A 24,100-nucleotide genomic window follows, 5' to 3' on the forward strand; every position below is an offset into this window, starting at 1 on the left:
TCCGTGAGGTCAGACCCAAACAGCTGACCACCCTTGTAAGCTAAACACAGCAAACCTTGCTTGGAAACCGCGTCTCCGGTCCACTGCTTAAGCCACAGTGCTCTTCTGACTGACAGCCGAGGATTGCGCCCTGGACAGCAGTGACGTAGTATCCAGAACTGCATCTCTGCCATATCGCGCTGCCTCTTCCAACAACTTGAAAAGCCCTTCTACCTCGGATAGCGGGGATCCATCTTGCCACGCCGTCCGTAGGCGGTCCAACCACCTCAGGGAAGCTTCACCAGCACACATGGCTCCTAAAGCCGCTCTGAATCCATGACCCGCGGCCTCGTAGATGGATTTAGCCGCCATCTCCGTTTTTCTGTCCAGCGGATCCTGCAGACTCGCCTTCCCTTTAACAGGAAGTAATGAAGATTTGCTAAGCTGGGATTAAGGGACATCCACTTCAGGAGAAGGAATCCAATTAGCAATCGACTCCGTAGAACACGGATACAGTGCCTCAAAAAACCGTGTCCCCTGAAAACGCTTATCTGGACACAGGCGTTCCTTCTCCACCGCCCCATCAAATTCATCCAGAGATGGTAACGTTGACCGCGACCTATGCGACTCCTGAAAAAGCCGGGCCGACTTACCAGGGCGTCTAGCTACCTCCTCCGGTAACTGTAACGCCTCCCTCATAGCTCCAATAAAAGCATCCACACGGCCCAAAAGAGAGGCAGAGCGCCCCTGCCGATCCTCTTTATCCGAATCGGACATCTCCCCAGCAGAGCTTGAAGGGGAACCCTCCATATCAGAGATCTCCGAGTCGCTGCGCGGGGAGGACAGTACCGGCCTGTGGCACTTCCTGCCATGAGAAGACAGTTGGGATCTAGCTGACACCCAATGACCTAGAAGGTCAGACAGGCTATCAATAGAACGAGTGAGAGCCTCCATTTTAACATCACTGAGTCCCCCGACCTGCGCTGCACTTGACGCCGTCGAGGACTCCTGCGAGTCAGATACGCGAGACTGATCCTGTAGCGGACCTGGGAGACGGACCGTGCCTCCTGGACCCTGATCTGACATGCCCTCACACAGTATATAGCAGGCTTAAGCCTGTCAGTAACTAGGACAGTGTGGCTTCTAAAAGGAAAGAAACGAACGCTGAAGGGTTAAGGCTCTTACAGGGAGAGCTACCCCAACTGTCCCCCAATTAAGGATTAACCGCCTACCAGGGGGTTAATGCAGCAGACTCCCCACAACCTCTGCTAAATGAAAGAGGTGTGAAAGTCCCAGACAAAAAAACCTCTATATGAGGTAGCAGCTGCAGGGCAGCGCAGTCTGCCACCTAATTGTGCCGCAGAAAGGTGCCCTGTGCTGTGGGGGTGAGGAGGTTAAGCTTCTGCCCTGACAGGCAGAAGCGACTCACCCAGCTGGCCGCGGTGCAGCGTTCCTTCGGTTCTGACGGGAGGAGAGGAGAGTGAGGAGCCGGAGGAGGCCGTCAGAAATGGCCGCCGCGCAGTGAAGAGAGAAGCCGGAAGGGGAGGGACAGGAGAAAGCGCGCGCTCAGAGCGCTACCTGCCCGCGAAAAGACCGGGAAGGCGCGAAGCCACGCCCCCCGCCGGCATTCAAAAAGGCGCGCGACTCCTCCGCTCTCCGCTCCTGCCCCGCTTCACATGTCCTGCAGGGATCCACCTGCGGACGAAAAACACACAGTCACCAACGGTACATGTAACAGCGGCCGCCGCAGCAGCCGCTGAAGCACTCAAACACATTTACAAATGCTGAGTACTCACCCAGCTGAGCGCCACAGGGACCCCCAGGGATTTGTGGCGCTGTGGCCCTTAGCTTCCCCCCAGGACGGAGCGCGCAGGGACCCCAATGGCGCGGTTTGCGTCTCCTCCGGGAAGCGTCCCTCATCCCCCGGGGCCGGCAGGGTTCTGCAGGGACCACCATAAAGGGTATGCAGATCCGCCAGGGGAGGGGTGGGGGTCCAGCAGCGCTGAGACCCCTGAGACCTCTAGACCACGGGGGGTCCAAGTCTCTGTCCGATAAAAATAATAAAAAAAAATTTTCTGAGGAGCTGCTCCAGCAGCGACTATCCTCTGCGACCTCAAATTTTAGACTGGAGAGCTGGAGTAGGAGGAGCCCAAGCTGGAGGGGCCGGTCAACACTTTTTTGTAATCTGAGGTGTTCTATCCTGTGTGGGCTCCGCCTACCCACTAGTAATGTCTGTGTCTCCCTTCCTTCCATTCTGCTGCTGAAATAAAAAATTACAGCCATATTTTCTCAAACTGGACAACTGCTGAAAATGCGGCATCACACAATTATGCATCAGTGTAAAAAATACATAAACTGTGGCTGAAAGTCTGTGATGCACAATACCTGGAAATAAAGGCTCAGGATATGCAGTTCTAAATCTCTCCTTTCCTTATTCACGTGTGGCAGTTTTACATCCACAAATAAGTAAAGAAAACCCCACAAGGGACCATTTTTCACCTGTGTGTTGGCTGTTCTTTCTATCCAATAGTGCTCCATGTGGCTGTATTTTACCATCTGTGTGTCATGGGGATTTTGCACATGTTACAAAGAGATCCAGGAGGGGTTTCTCAAGTGTCTCCAAGCAACTATAGGAGAAGCGGACCACCACACTGATGGCATCACCTGTATGGGCGAGAGTTCAGTCCGCTAGATAGATTAGTGTAGGACATGTTTCTCACGCCAGCCATCAGTTCATGCAAAAAATTGGTTGTGTGAACAGTACCTTATAAACTGCAATATGACTGTGTGCTGTCTGTTTTCTACTGATGTCTTAAAAAGGCCCAAATAAATGAAAATTCATGTGTTTTTTCTTTCCATGTCACTACTGAGTAGGGAGCTGTGCAGATTACACTTTTCTAAAGATTGGATAAAAAAAAAAAAAGTAGCCCAAAAGAATACTTTCTAGGTATATGCTGGGTAAATGAGAGTCTATGGAAACAACGTGCATGTGTGCCGCTACATAACCCCAAAGCAAGATGAAAGAAGTCTGAACAGAGCCTTAGAAAATCTGAAATCAATTGATGTGAACATACGGTACTTAGCTTCTATATAAAAAAATAATAATAAATCACATTTGATCTGGAAAATGCTATATATGAATGATTCTGGATACAGATCGCCAAGTCACCTGAAGGGATTGCAGTTCCCATCATTGCTGTCATTCAAGAGCATTGACAAGAATGACACAAATGGTGGCACTGCACCCGCAGGCTTAGGGGGATGAATTATCCCTGTCATCCAGCCAGTGATATATTGCCTTATAAAGATGGCTAATAATCTCTAGGTTAGATTTATCTTAATAACAGACCTCAGGGTCAGAAACAACATCGTCAGGATCGGGTAATGTTGCATCATTAGCTGATGTATCACTTGTGGTGTCAGACATATCTGAAAGTAAAATAAACAGAATCAGCATGCATTGTGTGAACTGTGCGACTCCATACCATACAGCCATATGTGGTCTGCCAGCTTAATCTACAGGGCAAGGTGCCTGATGGTACCAATGAGGAGCGTAGGCAGCAAAGTCGTCACTACGGATATCCATCCCCAACGTCTCCAATACACATTGTGCCACAGTTTGACTTTTATAACCTGCATTTATTTTAAATCATCAAAGTATTGCATTTTGGAAGGTTGATGATATTTAACAATGCAAATGTGTGGCGTTTTTGCTGATTTCTTTTGCAAAAAAAAAAAAAAACACATTGATTTGATGCAGCATATTAATTCTTTCATTGTTGTTGCAGTGCATTTCACTATTCAAATAAATGGGTGAAAAATGCAAGTAAAAAACACACGTTAATGCACATATAAATACAGGACAATAATACACAGTTTACAAAGTTATTTCTGCCACCACTCTGCATTTTTGCAGTTTTTTCTACCCACAAAAAGATGTGTGAATATACCCTAAATATTCAAATGCTGAAGTACTTCTACACCCCAAAGACATTAGTGATCATATAGTTTTTTGGTTTTTTTTGCAGACATGAAACATACATTGGTGTGAGGGCTGTCCGCTCTGCGGGCACGTGTATGGACCCAGTATGGCAGCACACTATTATGTACAGCACTTTGTGTGGCGCTGTATTCTGCTCTAAAAGCAATGCTTCTAGGAGACAATAATACTGTAATGAAGAATACATATAATATGAAATGTATATTACACCTTTTCTTCAGATACATATGGAATAAGTTCAAAAATCATGCGTGTGCCTCCATATAATCCTTAATATAGCATGAAGTCTCACTCTGATACCAGTCATTTTTCCCTTACTATAATGCTATTAAATATATTTTTCTTTCTATACCGCCAACATATTCCGCAGCACTTTACAAGTCAGAGGGAACATGTACAAAGACATTAAAGAGATACACATAACCCAGATACCAAGAGGAGCGACGGCCCTGCTCACAATCTATGAGAAAGTGGGGTCACAAAAGGTAAAATGTGCTTGTTGTATAAAATCCAGGCATCAATATAATAAATAGGGACATTTGCAAGGTTATTTCCAAAATAACAAAATAGGGGATAACTTATTGACCGCTGGAACCCCCCCCCCCACACACACCTCGGAGTCTAGAACCAGGCAATCAGCTTTGCAGCCCTTCCTTGACCTCTGCTCTATAAATTGTCTATGGGACTGTCTGAAATAGGTGAGCAGAGTTAGTCGCCTATTTCCAACAGCCCCCTACTCTCCTTCTACTCCACTCATTGTATGTGCACCTCAGCTCCATTTAAGACACCGCTGCAAAGCACAATTCTCTAGACCACGGTTAGACACCATATTACGAGAATAACACAATACTATGTGATAGGTATCTGATGGACCTATTGATTAGTGTACGCAACAAAAGGTGGGTACGTCTGTCACAGATTTACATGAAGACTAAGTTTGCACTGAATTGCCACATTACATTCAGACTAAACTTTAAAGCTGAAGCTATGTAAAATGGTTCCTCAAGTTATGTAGGGCAGAAATTTGCCTGAATTAAAGCGATACAGATGAAGTGTATGTATATTTTACATTGTGGGTCTTTGGCTGATGTCAGATTGTGGTGACTCTGAAGCTCAGTCGCTTCCCTTCACTGACCACCATTGGCTGATGTCAGATTGTGGTGACTCTGAAGCTCAGTCGCTTCCCTTCACTGACCACCATTGGCTGATGTCAGATTGTGGTGACTCTGAAGCTCAGTCGCTTCCCTTCACTGACCACCATTGGCTGATGTCAGATTGTGGTGACTCTGAAGCTCAGTCGCTTCCCTTCACTGACCACCATTGGCTGATGTCAGATTGTGGTGACTCTGAAGCTCAGTCGCTTCCCTTCACTGACCACCACTGAGACTTCATAGTGACTTATGGCATGTGAGGTCTTGCCCGCAGTTAATTTCTAAGGAGACCTGACCTAAAGACAGATGTTGCTACCAAACAGCATCAATTGTTCCCAAACTATATCAAATATTTTGAGTGGAGAAATATCACCTACTGACAATCACTTATTTATTTGGGGATCAAAGAACATTTTATATATCTGTCAAGGTTGGTGACAAATATGATGTCACATGTTTTGTATAGAAAACTAAAAACAAAACAAGAAATAAATGAAACCAGTTCAGCTTGAAAGCATAAACTGGTTATATCTGAGGAAGCCAACACAAGGAAAAGTCATTGTAAGACACTGGAAAGTGTGAGTATATTAAATGAGACAAGTCAGCGAATGGTGGCATAATCAATAACTGCTTCTCGGTGATGATTTTGTGCCGGCACCTGCAGCAATAGTGGCAGGTCAATTACAGAAGAGGCTATTAGCGGCAGTGGGCAGATACAGATCAGGAGTCAGGTCTGTTATTCATTGTGATTGTCTCAGCTGATCGAGCCTCACAGGACAGGCTAGAGGGGATGTCATGTGCTCCATTTACTGGAGAAGAGGAAAATAAAAATGTAATAAAAACCACTGTGGTAATAAATAGAACCGTATCAGACGTTAGCCACATGAAAGTAGGAAAATGACAAAGCCTTATTGACTGTAGAGAACTGGTCATTGTTCTACAAATGGCAAAAAACGGAAACAATTCTAACAACTACAATATAATCCAGACACAGAAATTAACCCTATATATACCAGATCAATGTTAAAATATGTTAAAAACTAATGTGTGAAGAAAAATTTAAAAAAAGTATATATAATGTCAGGCAGCTGTCATTCAGAAGCAAGCACAAATGACAACCTGGAAATCTTGTATAAAAATAAAACCGCATGGCGTCATTTATACAGCAACACTTCCAGGAAGAAAGTAAAAGAAAATGTATCTATTCTGGCTCGTTCAAAAGTACATTGTTACTATCAAACATTACAAGTACTATGGTCGATTCGTAGACCTATCCTGTCATACCTACTATACCAAGGAAAAAAGATGCTCTTTATAGTTGCACCAGTTTAGAAGGAGTGTCAGCACAAACTGGACTGTACAAACCAAGCACAGCTGCTCACTGCACCCTTGGCACAGCCGTACAGTTCAAGGCACCTTCACACCTACTTGTTTTTTCCCCTCCATCTTCGCTCTCCATTGGCTTCGGTAACACCAGAACTGTCAATCAAGAGGGGGTGGAGAAAGATGCAAAACAAGTACGGTAGGTGGGACAGTGCATTGTACAGTTAGGCTATGCTTGGTTTGAACAGTCATTTTGTGCTGACAGGCTCCCTTTAATATATTTTCAGATCATGGTAAAAAGAAGTCCTAGATCGAAAGTTACTACAGATTCATTTAACTGAGATGCCATTATGGAAACTTCTACATGACAGTGACTATCGTCCAATTAAAGGAACGGTCAATACACATTACAATAGACACTACTTTATATGCAAGACATCACTTTACAGACGGCCTCATTTTAGGTAAACATCGAGTTGTCAGAAGCAGGGCGATCCGACTCTCAAACAAAAATCAGAACTAGCCAGGGGCTGTTTATTCAGATATAAGGTCATATTTATAAAAACGAGAAAAAGAATAAAAAAGAAAATTGAAAACATTTTAGCTTGAATTAATATCTTTGAAAACATTCCATTCTCTCAAATTTTTCGTTATCCCAAATGGTCAAGGTGATGTGGAGATTATAGGCTCATACTCATCTGTGTTGAAAATGGTTGAGTGCAATCCGATAAAAAAAAAAAAAAAAAAAGATTGTACTGACTAATATTAGTCAATGAATCGGTGTTCATCTGGGATTTTTTTCTTGCGCCGATAGCGCTGACATCAGTGGGGTGAATGGAGTTCATCGGCTATGAACTCCACTCACCTTATTCAAGTCACCGCGAGGCACTGATGCTGCACTATCACACGCAGCTCAGTGTCTCTTCTGGATGCCAGGCTGAACGGTCACCTCATGCCACAGTTAAGTAACACATCTAGATGTAGCAGAGTTGAACCTGTCGCAGGACAAATGGATCATCACCGGACAGGTGAGAAATATGGCGTTTTATTATTTTGCATTTTACAATAATAAAAGGGTAAAAGAGGGAGGCGGGGGGGGACTTTTATTTCAAATATAGGACTTTACTCTGTGTGTTTATTGAATTTGACTATGGAGTTAGTAATAGGGGTGTCTTATAGACGCCTCTCCATTTCTAACCCCTGGGCTTGATGTCAGCAGCCATAAAACAGCTGACATCAACCCAACAACTATTACTCCACTTGCCACCTTACCAGGGCAATTGGGAACAGAGGAAGCTAAGCATCTGATGGATGTGCCATTTCTGGGGCGGCTAAGGGATAATGTTCTTAGTCTGAGAGGGGGAAAAATATCCATGGCCCTTTTCTAGCCTATTAATATCAGCCCGCAGCTGTCTGCCTAGCCTTTGTTGGTTATTAAAAATAGGGGGGACCCCAAGTCTTTTTTTGTGGGGTCCACTCTTATTAATAAGTAACGGCTAAGTAAATTAAATGACAGAGACGTACTCTATGTAAAAGTGAGTGTTAAAAATTTCTTTGTATACAGATTGGCTGTGATAGTCTGAACCTCATTGTGTGCCATCAATATGCCCCAATAACGCATAGGCCCAGCATACGCATCACTTTTTGGAAGCAAACAACATCCAAAAGACGAAACTTTGAACTCCATTTGACCCGTTTTCCGGCAAGGACTCTAATGAATACAAAAAAAAATAAATGTTACTCAACTTTTAGAGTTTAAAGTTAGATTTACAATGTAAAATGATCTAGTGTATGTACTTTAGTAAGGACTAGTGTTGAGCAAGTATGTTCTATTAACCCTTTCGCCGAGTACGCTCGGGCCGAGCTCCGAGTATTTACAGCTGCTCGGTGATGTGTTTGAATCACTCCCGTGTGCATGATTTGCGACCGTTTGACAGTTTTAATACATATGAGGAATGTCTATTTCTTACACATTCCTCACATGTAATAAAGCGGTCAAACAGTTGCAAATCATGCACACGGGAGCGATTCAAACACATCACCGAGCAGCTGTAAATACTCGGAGCTCGGCCCGAGCATACTCGGAACAGAACATACTCGCTCAACACTAGTAAAGACTGCACAATACATGATCCAGGGAGCTAATGTTCCTAGAAGGTTGTTGCATGCACGAAGGATTACATGTAGTAACCTGGGTGACATAATTTTCTCTCTCTTGAAAAGCAGAACTAAAGCTGAACATGAACAATGAGAATGGTAAAAGTGCTGTATAAGATGAGAGGGGGAGAAATAAAAAAAAAAAAAAGACTATTTGGGTTGTATGTCACAGAGCAGATTTGTTTGCAGCTTAACGTCATTCACTTCCATGGTGCTGAGCTGCAATATCTGATGTGTAAAGGGTTGTCATTTCTGTAAGAAAAAATATACAATTACCGGTGCCACATATGTCTTTCAAGAGGTTTTCCAGCTTGATGTTTGTGCAAAATGTGTTTGCAATCTGACAGTGCATACTGAAACAAATATTTCTGTAATATAGCTAAATTAAAAATTATAACCCTTCCATCCCTTTTAGCAATTATCTTGTTTACCAAAAGTTCTATAGTCTTCTGCCATCTCAACAAGAAAGTAACGGCTCCCTTCCATGTCAAAACTTCACCAGATACGGTGACCAAAAGGTGGCATCACATTAGCACTGCTCCACAGATGCTCGGGCTCCTATTTCAGCATCAAAACCTCCATTGGTCACCAGATCTCAAGAAGTCGCAACACGGAAGGGAAGAGGAGCAGTTACCTCCATGTCGAGACAGTAAAAGACTACGCGGAGAAGAGGGCTAAATGTAATAGAAGTATTTGAAATTTTTCAAAAAAAGAAAAGAAAAAAAAAAAATGTATATTTTAGTATTACCTTTCATTTTATCAGACTTTTTCTTCAAGCTGGACAGCCCATTTAATGAATATGTTCCCTACTGTTTGAGGCAAATCAGAACGGATGAATCATTAGCGCTCCATAAAGGGTGGTTTCCAAAAATCACAATGTGCTTATAATTATGTGAGTTGGTACAGTCTCAGCTGGCTCTCCGCAGAACTCTGCCAAGTCTCCACCACTGCGTGTTTTCCTTGCCCACTATACACTGTATGGTCCGGCACAAAACTGACAGAATGAGTGCATCTTCTGCCAGATGCATCTGTTTTCATATTACTGATCTGTTAGCCGTTTCCAGCAAAGCTCAGCTGTTCTGCACCCTGCTCTGCCTCCACAATGGAGCTTGAAATAAACTATTGTGGAAGCACAGCAGAGCCAAGTCATGTTTGATGCCTGCTGCTGAAAGATCAATGATGTAATACTATAAGGGCCCCTCAATGAAGATAATCTTTTGCTATATACATTAAAAGAGCAGGATATGCAGCTTTGCATCAATGATTTGTCTGTAGCAGGCATCAAATACAGTAAAAAAAAAATATACCATCCAACTTTCATTTTCTGCGATTATAAAGTCTACACTCATCTTATGTTTGCCATTTGGTATATATTTTTTTATTTCCAAAAATCAAGTTCTCATAACTGTAAAGAGTCATAATACCACATCCATAGCGTTAATATAATTTTCTCCGAATACTTCAGATCTTGTACAATGGCACAAAGCTGGTTTAAAAATGGTGGCATACTGCATAAGACACTCTGTTAGAGAGAAAGGCTTCTGGGGGATGACATCTCAGAACTACAGTGCAGTATGGAAGATATGGCCGCAAACATTGTGCCTATGGTTCCTTACACTGAGCCTTTGCATCTCTGTAATAAGGGCAGTGCAGATCTGCATTTTTTTTTTCTCTCAGGCCAATTCAGTATGAGAAAAAAAAATAAAAAAATTTGCAGCAAGCTGTGAGTGGCTCCACAAATTGGATCCCGTGCACCCATTCAAGTCCATGGATGCGTGTAAAACATCGGGATGCATTCAGACGTCAGAGCGCAGTCCGATTTACACGGACACAGGCAATGGAGAAATTAAGTTCACTGTGTTCTCCGCACCTGTGATACGATTCTCTCATCCAAGAGAAGCAGATCACAGTAAACTAACCCTTGACTCAAACGGTGATCAGAGTTTGAGCAGAGTGTCATTACCATCATCGATCCAATTCTCTCAAGAGATAGAATCATCGCTCGTGTGAGCGAGTCCTAAAACAGCACATTCTCCTGCACAAAGCACTGCCATGTGTTTGAGGCCTAAATTATACTACAACCATATAAAGTAATTTGGGCCTATGAAGTACACTTCCTCATTACAGATCATTAACAATATGGCACTTCTGGAATTGGGATAGGTTAATTGCAAAGACATACATGACAGGTGACTATTGCTATGTGCTAACCCGGTCAAGTATGGTCGACCCATAACACTGTGGAGCCGATGTATCAAAGTGTTTACACCAGAAAAATGTTGTAAAACACTTTGAATAGGTGCAACATTTTTTCATAACATAGGGTTGAGCAAAAATATATGCAATTTTGGTGTTTTAATGCCAATTTTAAGCAGCCACGCCAAAATGGGCAGAGCTGGGGAGGTACAAGGTGTGCCTATGCCCCAGGGCCGTGGAGTCGGTAAGCCAAACCTCTGACTCCGACCCATTTTGGTGGAGTCGGAATCGGAATAAAATGGACCGACTCCAACTCCTAAAATATATAATAAATTGGGTGCAGTAGTTCAATGCAGTTTGTGGGGAATATTTTTTCATAAGAATTTGGGAAAGTTATGAAATGTTCTATAAATGTCTGTCCTATTCCTGATCTAAGGGTCTAGACTTTTAGTTGAGATGAATCTGTGCTACAGTAAATTTATCACTTAAACATGAGCAGAGTATGAGGGAGTCGTGGAAATTGAGGAGTCGGAGTTGGAGTCAGAGGTTTGGCGTACCGACTCCACAGCTGTGGATATAATGACAGCACGAGGGTGGCATACGAGTGCTGTCTCATTATTTTATAATAGACTTACATTGCCAATTTCGACTGAGAACCGGGGAAAAATTGTCCCTGTGATTTTGTGGGGAGCACGTGGCCCTGAAAAATATACGAACATGTGAACAGGCCCATAGACTTTAATGACTGAATGAGCCCTAAAGTGAAATGGCCAAATTATTATTTTTTTATAGGCTAAGTTGATATGCATCAGATATATTTTAGCTCAAGATCTGTAGAAGATATGTAAGGCCGATACTAATTTCTGCTGGTCACACTTCACGTCTACAGATGTTGGGCCTTAACAATTTAGGCTGTTGGAAGTATTTACACTGCAAGGACTGGGCGCAAATCTTTAAGGAAACTCGGCAGCATTTCCATCCCATGTGAACATGCCCTTAGGGTGAGTCCAGCAATACTGGATACGTACTGAAAATTCTTGCCCACAGTAAATTACAGAACAATTCTGGTGGATGGAGATATGAAATTGTGATCTACAAGTATCAGAAAGCAGAATTATTCTATCACATCTGAACCTTTTTAATAAAGACATTTATTATACAAATAAGTGCAAGAAAACGAATGACAATGTCCTGAGACGCTGAGTGCGTGTTCACACTATATGGCATAAGAATCTGTACATTGTAGCTTCCACACACGGTGACCAACGGTGCCGAACGACCTTCAGTGACTGTAAGAACAGGGATACAGACCGAGGTATTCTTGCTCTTAAATCTGCCGATTGAGACTCCTCCAAACTGAACCCCCTATATTATTCTACCTATTATTCCCATTATACTCTTCACTGCTAAAGGATCTTACAGACAACTTAATAAAAGGCATTAAAGACAATCACGGTCACAATTTCCTTCTGTTCATAATTACACAACCGTATTAATTTTTCTACACAAGAAAGTAGATTTTCTTGCTCGGCCAGCTGCTGTTAGCTACACCTCATAGGATCTATAGTTACGATGACAAAGTAACACTGAACGTCACAAAACGTTTGAAATCTGTTTAAGGGTACGTGCACACAACGTCTTTTCAGGTTGATTCAGCCTGAAATAACACTTAAAAAAAACAAACAAACTATAAATAATGAATATCTGCACAGCATTGTAAAAAATGTTGCTGTGCAGATATTCAGTCTTTTTGAGCTTCTTCTAACCACTACAGGCTTCAAAACTGAAGCGGCTAAAAAGTGACCTGGCCATTCTTCAGGTGCCTTGTATTTGGAAGTCGCTTTCTTGTTTATATACACACACGTGGAAAAAAAAAAGGACACCGCAAAAACGAACAAGAGGACACCAAAGAAGATGCTGCAAGAAAGACACTGCCTGCGTTGTCCTTAAGTGCCTTCTGTTTCAGAAACTCATCCGGTATGCTGGCGTCTAAGACATTGTGTGCACATGGCCTACAAGAAAAGTTAGTGAAAAATAGAGTTTCCTATGCTGCTTCTTCCAGTTTGCTGTTGGATTGGTCTTTGTATACGATGGTGTAACATAATTTGGATGCAATTCACCAGTATGGGGGATTTGCACCAGTCTTTAATAGAAGCGCAGGAGAGAAAGATGTGCTAAATTTGCGGTGCACGCCCCAATGTCCGTGACATGTCTTTGGGTTGTCTGTGCGCCATAAAAGGAAACCTAAACCAGTTCTAAACGTGCTGCTACTTTAGCTAGAATTTATTTACAAAATTTCGAGCACAGATTATAGTAAATATGTGAAGTTGTCACTACCTTGTCTCATCTAAACCAATTTCTTTCTAGAAAAGGTATAAAGTAAAGTAAAAAAAAAAAAGTATTTTTCCTGCAAAAAAAGAGGTCTGCAACAAAAAAAATGCTACTTTTTTTCATCAGAAACCTGCCACAAAGCTTAAAGGGGTTGTTGGGTCCAAATCGATAAGTCTGTAGTCACACTGACGATGAACTCCGGTCACCTTATTGACGTCAGCGCTCACTGCGCGAGAACTCTCTCATGCAGCGACCGACCGCTGACCAGCGGGTCCCGGCTGGTGCGCTGAGTGGTACATCATCGTGGGACATCATCATTATGGATAATCTGAGGACAGGTGAGGATTACTTTGCTTTTTTATTTTTATTTGGATATTAATAGATGGGTAAAAGAGGGTCTGGGAGAGTTTCACTTTAATAAAAGGACTTTGAGCTTTTGTGTGCTTTTTTAGTTAAACTTACAGGGGTTAGTAATGAGGGTGGTCTTATAGACGCCTGTCCATTACTAACCTCTAGGCTTGATGTCAGCTGACATTACAAAGCTAACATCAACCCCAAAACCATTACCCCACCACCCCGCACCAGGGCAAGTGAGAAGAGCCGAGGCTAAGCGCCAGAATTGGCGCATCTAATGGATGCAAGATTTCTGGGGCGGCTGAGGGCTGATGTTCTTACTCTGGGAGGGGACCAATATCCATGGCCCCCTTCCTAGGTTATTAATATCAGTCCCTTTACTGGTTATTAAACTTAGGGGGAACCCCATGTCATTTTGTTTGGGGGCTTCCCCTTGTTAATAACCAGTAAGGGCCAAGTAGACAGCTGTGAGCTGATATTAATAGTCTGGTAAGTTCCAAATTTATTATTCCCTTCAGAGTATAAACAGCCCCCCAGATGTCGGCTTTTCCATAGCTGGTTAAGAAAATGAAAAGGGACCCTTCGCCATTTTTTTCTTTAATTTATTTAATTAGCTAAATACATGTACAGTAAGCTACACATGCACTGCACTAATTATATATCTCAATGACATATTTCTATCTATTATATTCTGACGGTTCACGCTGTGATTTTACTGTACACGGCTGATGAAGTTTCGTGTTTCCTAGGAGATGGGTGTGTGAAAAAAAATTCTCGCATCCATTGACTTGCATTGGTGAGTCTTGGCTATTTAACGCGGCCACATGTAGCATGCTGTAAATTTTTCCTCACCCCAATTCCAGGTGAGGAAAAAGTCACAGATGAGCATTGCCTAATTGAGTAACATTGTAGTGAGTGTAATGCGATTTTTTCTCACATTGCACTTGCTGATTTTATACGCAGATGTGAGCGTACCCCAACTCATGCTTAGCCTCCGGACCCGGCTCAGAAACCGGCAGCACACAGTGCATGGGCTAGGGGGCTTCATAAGTCGGCAGGCACACAGAGCGATTGCAGACTTATTGATTTGGACCGGACAACATCTTTAACAAACGTTAAAACTTAAGTAACCTAATAAGTGCAGAAATGCTGCAGAAAATCTAAAACATCAAACACTCATCATGAGAACATAGCCTAAAACGGTTTCACACATCAGGCTTTTTTCTTAAGATTTTTGGCCCAGTTTTTGCAAACCTTGTTGAATTCATTTTTCTTTAATGAATAGGAGAAGCTAAGAAACGGTTTTCTTTATAAACCGTAAAATACAAACAGCACATGAATGACATCAAGTAATATCCAATTTTTCACAGGGCCATTGACTTGCATTCGAGAGCTTGACACGCATCACAAATCAAAGTAGGATGTCCCTGTTTTTGTTTTGTTTTTTTATGGCCAACCAGTCCGCAAAAAAAAAAAAAAATTAAAATTGTAATTGATTGCAATGGGTCCATGATCTAACCGTAAAAAATGTACAGATAGCACAAGCACCAAAATTACTTTCATAAGAAACTGGTCTGACAGTTTAAGCAAATTTGCACACGCAGAAACAATTCGAGAAAACTGGAACTTGTTTTCTGTCTCAATTAGAGCCCTTACGGTGGCGAGCAGCTGAGCACATACATTTCTGCAAGTCTCATTTAAATGGAACATTTGCAAAGATTCCGCAACAAATCCATGACCAAACAATATATTTTATACATATTCAGATGATTCAACCGTAGTTTTGAAAATTGCATCACAAAATAAGTAACAAAATTTTTTGTAAATTCTGCATCCAAAACTGCGAAGGAGTAAGTACACACAGAATAACCCCACTGAACGGTGCTAACTGTGTAAGGATCTGTAGCATATCAAACTGTTAATCTGCGGCACAGATCCGAGAGTCCGCATTAGCCTCTGCAGTACAGATAAAAAAAAATAAATCTGCGTAGACATTGTCCTAAAGTGGCCAAGTTAGTCTCACAGCAGTAGGATAGATGAAATGGCCTGTGGGTCTTGCCAACCTTCTGCGAGCTTAACAACCTGACCTCCAGGCTGATACATTTTATGTGGAGAATGAACCATACACAGCCCGATGTTGGCCCGTACGCATGATCATATGGGTTATTTCCCACTCTAACCTCAGGAACATTTGAAAAAGGAAAAAAAAAAGGCAGCGTACTGTAGTCTAGTTTGACCACATGTAAATAGCAGGCAGTTCTTGCACCTGTTGACTGCACAGAGCTGTACAGTGCACCTGTTAAGTACGCAGCTTAAAGGGGTTATCCAGGAATATTTTTTGGTTTCTAATACGGGCCTATTTGCTACCTACCTGTTCTAGCCGGCGCCGATCTCTGATGGCACAAAGCGGTCACAAACCACTCCTGCAGGTAATTCAGCAAGTTCCGCTGATCTCACGTAGACAGAGCAGCAGCTTCTCTTCCGCTCTGCTCTGTTAACAGAGCGTGACTGCCGACGTTATGCTGACTGACATTCAGCTCCCCGCTACCTAACTGCACGGATCTGGCTATCAATCAGCATGACGTCAGCAGTCATACCCCGTCGACAGAGCTGGCCGGAAGAGTAGGAGATGCTCTGTTGACGTTGAGCAGCTGATTCGAGGGCAGGAGCGGTCAGTGACTACTCTGATCAGGTGCAGAGTAAAGCATGCAGGTAGTTGTCTCTGTTAGCAACTGTCTTCGGTGTTAAAAATAAATAGTCTGGGATAAACTTTAACTGGCTTGGCCTTTACAACGGCCATCTAGGCTTAAAGACAACCTGCCACCAGGTCAAAAGGATCTAGGTATTGCTTGTTTTAGTCCTGGTTTTCCCATGAGTATTGTTTTTTCTGTTAAAAATCCACCATACGATTGCATATACACAGGCCTGCTTATTTAGTGTGTGCAATATTCTAATGTTTATGGTGTTTACAAGGAGGCGATGCTCACAATTCTCTGGGGGGGGGGGGGGTTTCTTTAGTTTGTTCTGTATTACCCTGTGAGCAACGCCCTCTTGGTAAAGACCATACGAATTAGCATATTGTGCACACTAAATAATAAGGTCCATCTTTCTGGCACCATATTGTCAATTTTTTAGAAGAATAAAACGGAATAATCAAAGAAGCAGCAAGACTAAATAGAGTAAGAACTGCCCAATTTAACCTTAGACAGTAGCTTGTGCTGCTGATGTGCTCAGCGTGCTGTCAGTCAGAGGAGGACGGCATCTCAGCTCCAATTCACTTTTATGATATCGGAGAAGCATTGCCCTACGGCCTCTACACTGTCATGCTGTTCCCGTTCTGTAATAGCGCAATGTATAACTGCAAACGGGACGGTACTTTGCTACAACATAGTTTCACAACCAAGCATTGAGAATACATATTTGGGTGCGCACGCCTATCTGAAATACATTTGTTCTCTATTCATACACCTGACATTGTATAACTCAGACACTGAAGCAATGGTTGTTTCAGTAGTAAACTGTGTTCAGTAATCTGGAATCTAGTAGCAGCCAGTGATAGTTTCCTTTTCTGCCTCCTCCAGATAATATAGCCAGAAGAAGTTGTTTTTTTTTAAAGCACTAATCCAGTGATTTTTCTTTTTCAGCGCTGGAGTGACGCTTTAAATCTAGGCCCCTCTGCCCCCGGTCTTAAACTCATCTTGCGGCATCTTCACTGTTTTTCAGCACCGCTTTGGTCCAGCGGCGCCGTCTTGTGACAGTAGCCTCTGACTGGCCAGAAGTCAGAAGCTAAGTCACACGCTCTCAATACAAGTCTATGAGAGTCAGAACGAGGCTCTCAGACTTGTATTGAAAAGTGACCTCAGTGCAGCTCCATGAAACAATGGAGGAGCCGACAGGTCACTTCTCACCGGAGACCAACAGGAGCGATGCTGGATAAAGATGAAGGGGGCGGCAGGCGAGTATCAGACTAACATTTAAAGCACCACTCCAGCGGTGCAATAAAAAAAAAAAACGCTGGAGTGGTGCTTTAAATTATAAACTATGCTTCCAGGAACATTAAATGTCTTATCTTTTTGCATCCTTTTCCTCATTTGTGCAAGACAATGACCTCAATTCATCTTTTTGGACCAGTCTCTTTGACAATCCAAGAATACTAGTGAATTGCAGGATATGGTCCATGAGACATGGGCTAAGATTCCTCAGGAAAACTAGCAGAAGCTGGTGTTTGGCTATGACTCATGTTTGCAGCAGGTCATAACAGCAAAAGGCGCTCTTCCAAATATAAAAAGGTACTGGTCATGAAAAAGTTCTGTAGTAGGCATTAAGAGTTTTTATTGAATTTTGAGAAACCACTTTGGTATATTACATGTGCTGAGTTATTTAAATTGATGTTCACTTCTAATGAAAGTCTGATTTCAGTGTTTCTCAGGTGCCAAAACAAGAGAATATTGCCCACAAACTGCCTTCCATTGTTTTCAAATCGGAAGAGCACATGCACAAGGCTGACTCTGCAGCTGATACCCAAGGGACAGCATCAGATTACTGTCATGGATTCCAGAGCAAATACACATTTCATTTTTCCACAGGAAAAATCCACAGTGTGAATATACACTTAGCATATGCCCACCTTAAGGGGCAGCATCGCTTCACATCTTGATAACCTTTAAAACAAACTCAAAATGCTTAAAAAAAAAAAAAGACAAAAAACACTTGCACTGTTTATCATGACTAAAGATTACAGTTCAGCTACTAATAATCTGTATAAAAATAGAGAACGTTGGGATTTTTTTACCAAACACCAATGATATTACACAGCAGAGTGAAGAATCAGGCTGGTTCTCCAGACATTTGACTCCATCCTCAGCACTCCTCTGTGCCTCCTCCCAGTCACTCCTAGGCCTCGGCTGGGTGTGCTGGACACGTACACGGCAGTGATGATGTAGCTGCACATGTGGCACAGCTCCACATCCCGCCAGCTGCCGGCCTCACATTCACTGTATTCACTGAGCTGCACACAAGACAACACATGTGAGGCTACAGAGCAGCGCTAGCGGACATATCCAACCAGGGGTGAAGTAAAGCCATTCTAATAACACCCCCATATCGAGAACCTATGTCCTAGTCTGCATACAATCTATACTGGCAATAGCTCTTTTGAGAGATCATCACCCCCATTTTTGTTTTTACATAGTTTACAAGTTATCTCAAAGAAGTTTTGACTTACTAAACAAGTGTCCAAAAGCGAAAACTGCTTTATAATCCCTTATTTCTAGACACCATCAAAAAGATCCACCTTTTCACAACAGGACAAGCAATCATTCACGACACACAAAAGACTGTAGAATTTAAGGGGTTACTCCACACTGAAATATTTATGACTTAGAAATGATTGCATCTTTTGACCTTCGAATTAATCAGGTTTGGCAAGTTTTTCCCCAAAAATTTGATTTGCACAAAATAAGTTTACCATAAACTGCCAGTACTTTATATTGCCCTGAAAAGATGTCTGTAGCATTCTTTAGCACCAACACAGCCTTAGTAACGTCTAAGTGACCTCACCTTAAAAACGGGTACGGAGGCGGGAGTAATAACAGTGCATTGATGGACTTAATTTAAAAAAAAAAAATCCAAAAATTATCCCTCATTTGTCTTCAGGCAGACCATCACATGTAGAATACTGACTCCAATTTACAGTGCCTTGAAAGGGTATGTGCACATGTTTTTTAAATTTGGGCAAACCCGCTGAGTTTTCCAAAAGGAAGGCGCTTCAGGACAAGTCTGCAATTTTTTTCATGAAGTGTCTTTTTGTCATTTTCTGAGCCCTTGCTTATTCATTTTTGACCGCTGGTGGGTGTTTTTTGTAGCATTTTTCTATCGTTTTTGTCTGACGTTTTCCAGTCATTTTTTTCCCATTCAATAATGAAGAAATTGCTAGAGATTTCTGACGTGAAAACAAGGTCAAAACAAATCAAAAAAACGCCTGACTTCTAAGCCTTCCCGTTGTCTTGCATTGGAAAGCATGAAGCGTTCACGAGTAGAAGATCCCTGAAGAATGGTCAAGTCACTTCTTTTAGCTGCTCTGCATCTTTTAATACCTGAAGCGTTTAAAGGACACTCACAAGACTGAACGTTATCCATTCATGCTATTTTCATTCTTTTGAGCACTTTTTCAGATGGATTTCAGGAGAAAGCTGCCTAAAACAAGATATGTGCACATACCCTTACGGACATGAATCACATTGTTTGAATTCGCCAGGACCTGAAAATTTCATAAAATTTGACTCGACCTCAATCATCTATCTACTGGATCAGTGATAACTATTAGGTAAGTGGGGTCCCTACCCATGTCTCCATTACATAGTAGAAAGAGGTCTGCATAAGAGTCCACAAGACTTGGGGCACATTTCTATCCTGCAAAATCTGTCTGAAACATTTTGGCCGAACACTCATCCATCTTACTTCTACTTTACTAATGAAGAACAATAATTTTATCCACCTCAAATGTGTTATAATAGCATTTTAAGGAGTTTTCCATTTTCAACAAAGTGGACCTCAGACGCTGGCAGGCATGTAAAATAAAGCCAGATAGTATTCACCCTGTCCCGCTGATCCATACTCTGTATTTTGGCTGCAGTGGTGATGTCATGTCAACAGCGCACATCACCACTGCAGTCAATCCCCAAGCTTAGCGGTTAATGCCATCTACATCAGCGGATGCACACTATTGACAAGACCTCACCAATGAGGCCAAAACAGAGACAAGAGCAAAGGAGGAAACATGGCGCTGGAGTAAGACCAGCTAATTTAATTTACATGCCTGCCAGAATTTGGGGTCCACTTTGCTTGAAGTGTTGAAGAAGCAGGAAAACAATATTCCCCCTGCTTGGACAAGGCTGTAAAGGCTGCAGGAGACCAGGGCCGCTAAGTGACGGGCAGAGGACACAGCGCTGAGATGGATGAAACAGCGCAGGTCCAGGAGGTAATTGTAGAGATGTTTTATCGTATACTGCACGCTGGAGCTCTTAATGATCAGCCCAATAGAGAACAACCTCTTTAAAGGGGTATTTTAATCTCCAACACTTTTGGTAGGTCTATAGGATATGCCATAAAATGCCTGATAGAGCAAGTCACAGATGTTTGACCTGCACCTATCTGGGACAATGGAGGTGCAGCTGATCCACAAGAAACTATTTAAGGCCAGGGCTCCACTATCAGTATTTGGTCAGTATTCAGTCAGTATTTTTTCTCAGGAGTGGGAGCCAAAACCAGGAGTGGGTGATAAATGCAGGATTGGTGACTTGTTTCTATTATTACTTTTCTCTGATTGTTCCTCACCTGGTTTTGGCTCCCACTCCTGAGAAAAAATACTGACGAATACTAATAGTGGGGCCGTGGCCTAAGGCTAAGTTTACACGGTTGTATGAAAAATTGGCTAATTTTCATAGAGGAAAAAAAAAAAAAGGACATTGATTCATTTGTTTGATGATCCATGTCAGTTTTGACATCTGTAGTTCATCCTTTTTTTTTACGTTAAAAATAAAAAAATTAAAGTGACACTATTTTTCTACTAGATCTTTCCAGTGGATCTATTAAAAGTGGATGTGTAACAGGACGTCTTCTTCAGGTGGATTCCGAGAACTGCCTGAAAAAGCTCTCAGAAAATGATGAGAAGAATGAACATATTCATTTCTATGTAACAATGACTTACTATTCATATGTTCAGGATTTTCAGCATCTTTTAATTGCTTCAGGTTTCTAAAAACTACAAGCGGTTAAAAGAAAAGAGGTGACCATTCTTTCAGGAATATTTCACTAGGAAAATACAATATACTTTACTTTATACTTTAATGGAAAGGCTCATAGGACGACAGGAAGATGCTCAAGTGTCTATTCTATCATTTTCCAGTGTTTTTGCTTCAAAAACCACTAGCAATTCATTGTTGATTGGAGTTAAAATAAAGTGAACGTAAGAAGCTAGTAAAGACCAGTAAAGACAAAAAAGGACATACCAAAAACGATGGAAGAATGCTAGAAAAAAAATGTGGGGGCCAATAATGTAAAAAAATAAATAAAAAAGGTTGCATTAGGGACAGCACGGTGGCTCAGTGGTTAGCACTGTTGCCTTGCAGCACTGGGGTCCTGGGTTCGTGTGGGTTTCCCCCGGGTTCTCCAGTTTCCTCCCACACGCCAAAGACATACTGATAGGGAATGTAGATTGTGAGCCTCAAATGGGGACGCTATATAAGTGAATAAATAATAATAATATTATTATTATTAATAATTTCCTGAAACATTTTACTGTTGAAAAACTTGGTGGGTTCGCTCACCTGGAAAAGATGTTGTATGCACAAACCAATTTATTTGAGGGTCCTCTTACTAGCTAGGTTTACTAAAATGATAGGATCCCACATTATATTGAGCTCAGTATGACTTTCTAGGAACATGAATGGGAAGATTGTCACGCCATGGTCTGGTATTCAGGAATGGGAGAATATGATAAAGCAAGGAAGAGCGGTCACTTGTGGGTGCGTTTCCTCCCAAACACGACATGCTTGTGAATCACATCACAGCTCTCATTGTATAAAATGCTGCTCTTGTACTTTTTTTGGGGAATGAACTAAAGACTAAATAAAGCAGTTATGAAAATTACAAATGTCAGTCTAAGAACAAGTTCACAAATTGCAGAACTGCTCAGGAACCTGCACAAAATGCAATGCAAGTTATAAAGTTAGCATGGTTGGAAAAAAGAAAAAAACAAAACATACAAAACACGTTCATCAAGTTCATTCAAGGGATGGGAGAGGATAAAAGGAAGGAACATCCATAATGTATGAGCCAATCTGACCCAAGGATCAGGTCATTGATCTCAAGTGTCAATCAAATGGATCTGCATTTAGAACAAGAGTTTTACACATGTGCACAAGTTCTTATTATTTTCTCTGAAAAAGAAAAAAAAAAAAAACATCTAAGCCTGTTTTGAAACCTTCGGCAGTTCGCGATGTGACTAAGGTGGACTACTCCACTAGATTAATAGTGCTCATGGTAAAGAAGCTTCTGCTTCATAATCCACACAAAAATAGAAAAATCTTTAAAAAAGGTATGGGAATAAATGCCTATCTGATGGAACGCTTAGAAAAATAAATAAAAAAAATCCATATTTGACTACTGAATCAATTTATACATTAAAATGCTGTATACAACAAAAAATAAAATGAAAAATTTTCTAGCATGCATTTTTAAGCCACAAAACTGTGTGAACATGTCTTTAGAATCTAGGAGGCACAAAGCAGAGGTACTGTCAGGAAGCCGAGTGTTTGTAGCTTGAGGAAACTGAGCTTCAGCAGTAATTTATGAAAGTTACCTAATGCGAAAATGAGCTACAGCACACCAACAGATTTATTTATTTAAAAGCGGTTTTCCCATGAACAAAAGTTCATTTTAAAAACTGTCTGCGTCTGACCGTACAGGAACATACCACAGCTCCTGGGCAGGGGAGGAAGCAAAAGAGTATACAGACAGGACAGCATGGGATCGCAGATGATTCATTTTGTGAGGTAAAACATTGTTTAAGGCTATGTGCCCACGATGCAGAAATGCTCTGGATTTTTCCTGAGCGTTTCTGCATCTTCCTGGCAGAAAAAACGCATGCGGGTTGACAAGCGCTTTCCAGGCAATTTTAGCATCACTTGGAAAGTGCTTGACAACTTGGTCACACTATATAAATCCATGCAAACAGCATGGATTTATATAGTGTGACCGAAAGAATGGTAAAAAATAAAAAAATAAATATTATACTTACCTTCCGATGGCCCCCGGTGTCTTTATTCGATGAGTCTCGGCTTGCCGGCAGCTCGCGGTACACTGAAGGACCTGCCGACGTCAGCGGTCGCGTGATCCGTCACATGACTAAATGACATCACCGCAGGTCCTTGAGTCCACCATGATCTGCTGGCAAGCCAAGACAAGCACGCCGGGGGCCATCAGAAGGTAAGTATAATGTATATTTTTTATTTTATTCTTTTTTTTTTTACAGGTACTATGGTACCCGGGTCTGGAGGAGAGTCTCCTCTCCTCCAGACCCAGGTACCATCCGCACACTGAAACGCTTGGATTCTGCATGTACAGATGCAGTGATGCGGATTACATGCGTTCTAATGCAAGTCAATGGCGGTGAAAACACTGCGATTACACAAAATAATTGGTAGTGCTGCGTATTTTTCCGCAATGATAATCCGCAGCAGAAATTTCCGCAGCATGTGCACAGCGGATTATCATTGGGGAACATGGCAGACCTTCTACCAAGCGTTTAAGCGTTTCTGCAGCGGAATTTCTTACAAAAATGCATCGTGGGCACACAGCCTAAAAACTGACAGTAAAATGTTTTACCTCACAGAAAGAATCAGCTGTGATCCCCTGCTGTAATGTCTGTATTGTCTTTTGCTTCCTCCCCTGCCCAGGAGTTGTGGTATGATCCGTACACGGTCAAACACAGACAATTATTAAAATTAACTTTTGTTTGTGGGAAAACCCCTTTCAGTCTACTATTGAAAACTTTTCAATCAAAAAATAGTTGCTTTCTTATAGAGGGTAAAAAAAAAAGTGGCACAAC

At 41.9% G+C, this 24,100-nt stretch overlaps 1 protein-coding gene across 3 annotated transcripts in view; it reads right to left on the reverse strand.

The window, feature by feature from the left end:
- ARFIP1 (ARF interacting protein 1) overlaps positions 1-24,100 on the reverse strand; it is a 182,014-nt gene that overhangs the window by 151,874 nt on the left and 6,040 nt on the right. For 2 of the 3 annotated variants that reach the window (XM_073645296.1, XM_073645306.1), the window contains exon 2: positions 3,329-3,408. The exons of the other annotated variant lie outside the window; for it this stretch is intronic. In XM_073645296.1, the coding sequence (XP_073501397.1) occupies positions 3,329-3,406 (78 nt within the window). In that variant the 5' untranslated portion in view covers positions 3,407-3,408. The remainder of the gene's footprint in view (positions 1-3,328; positions 3,409-24,100) is intronic. 3 annotated transcript variants of the gene reach the window in all.

This window comes from Phyllobates terribilis, unplaced genomic scaffold, assembly GCF_046119375.1.
Source record: "Phyllobates terribilis strain yellow unplaced genomic scaffold, ASM4611937v1 Scaffold_1__5_contigs__length_1240528914, whole genome shotgun sequence".
NCBI classification, from domain to species: Eukaryota; Metazoa; Chordata; class Amphibia; order Anura; family Dendrobatidae; genus Phyllobates; species Phyllobates terribilis.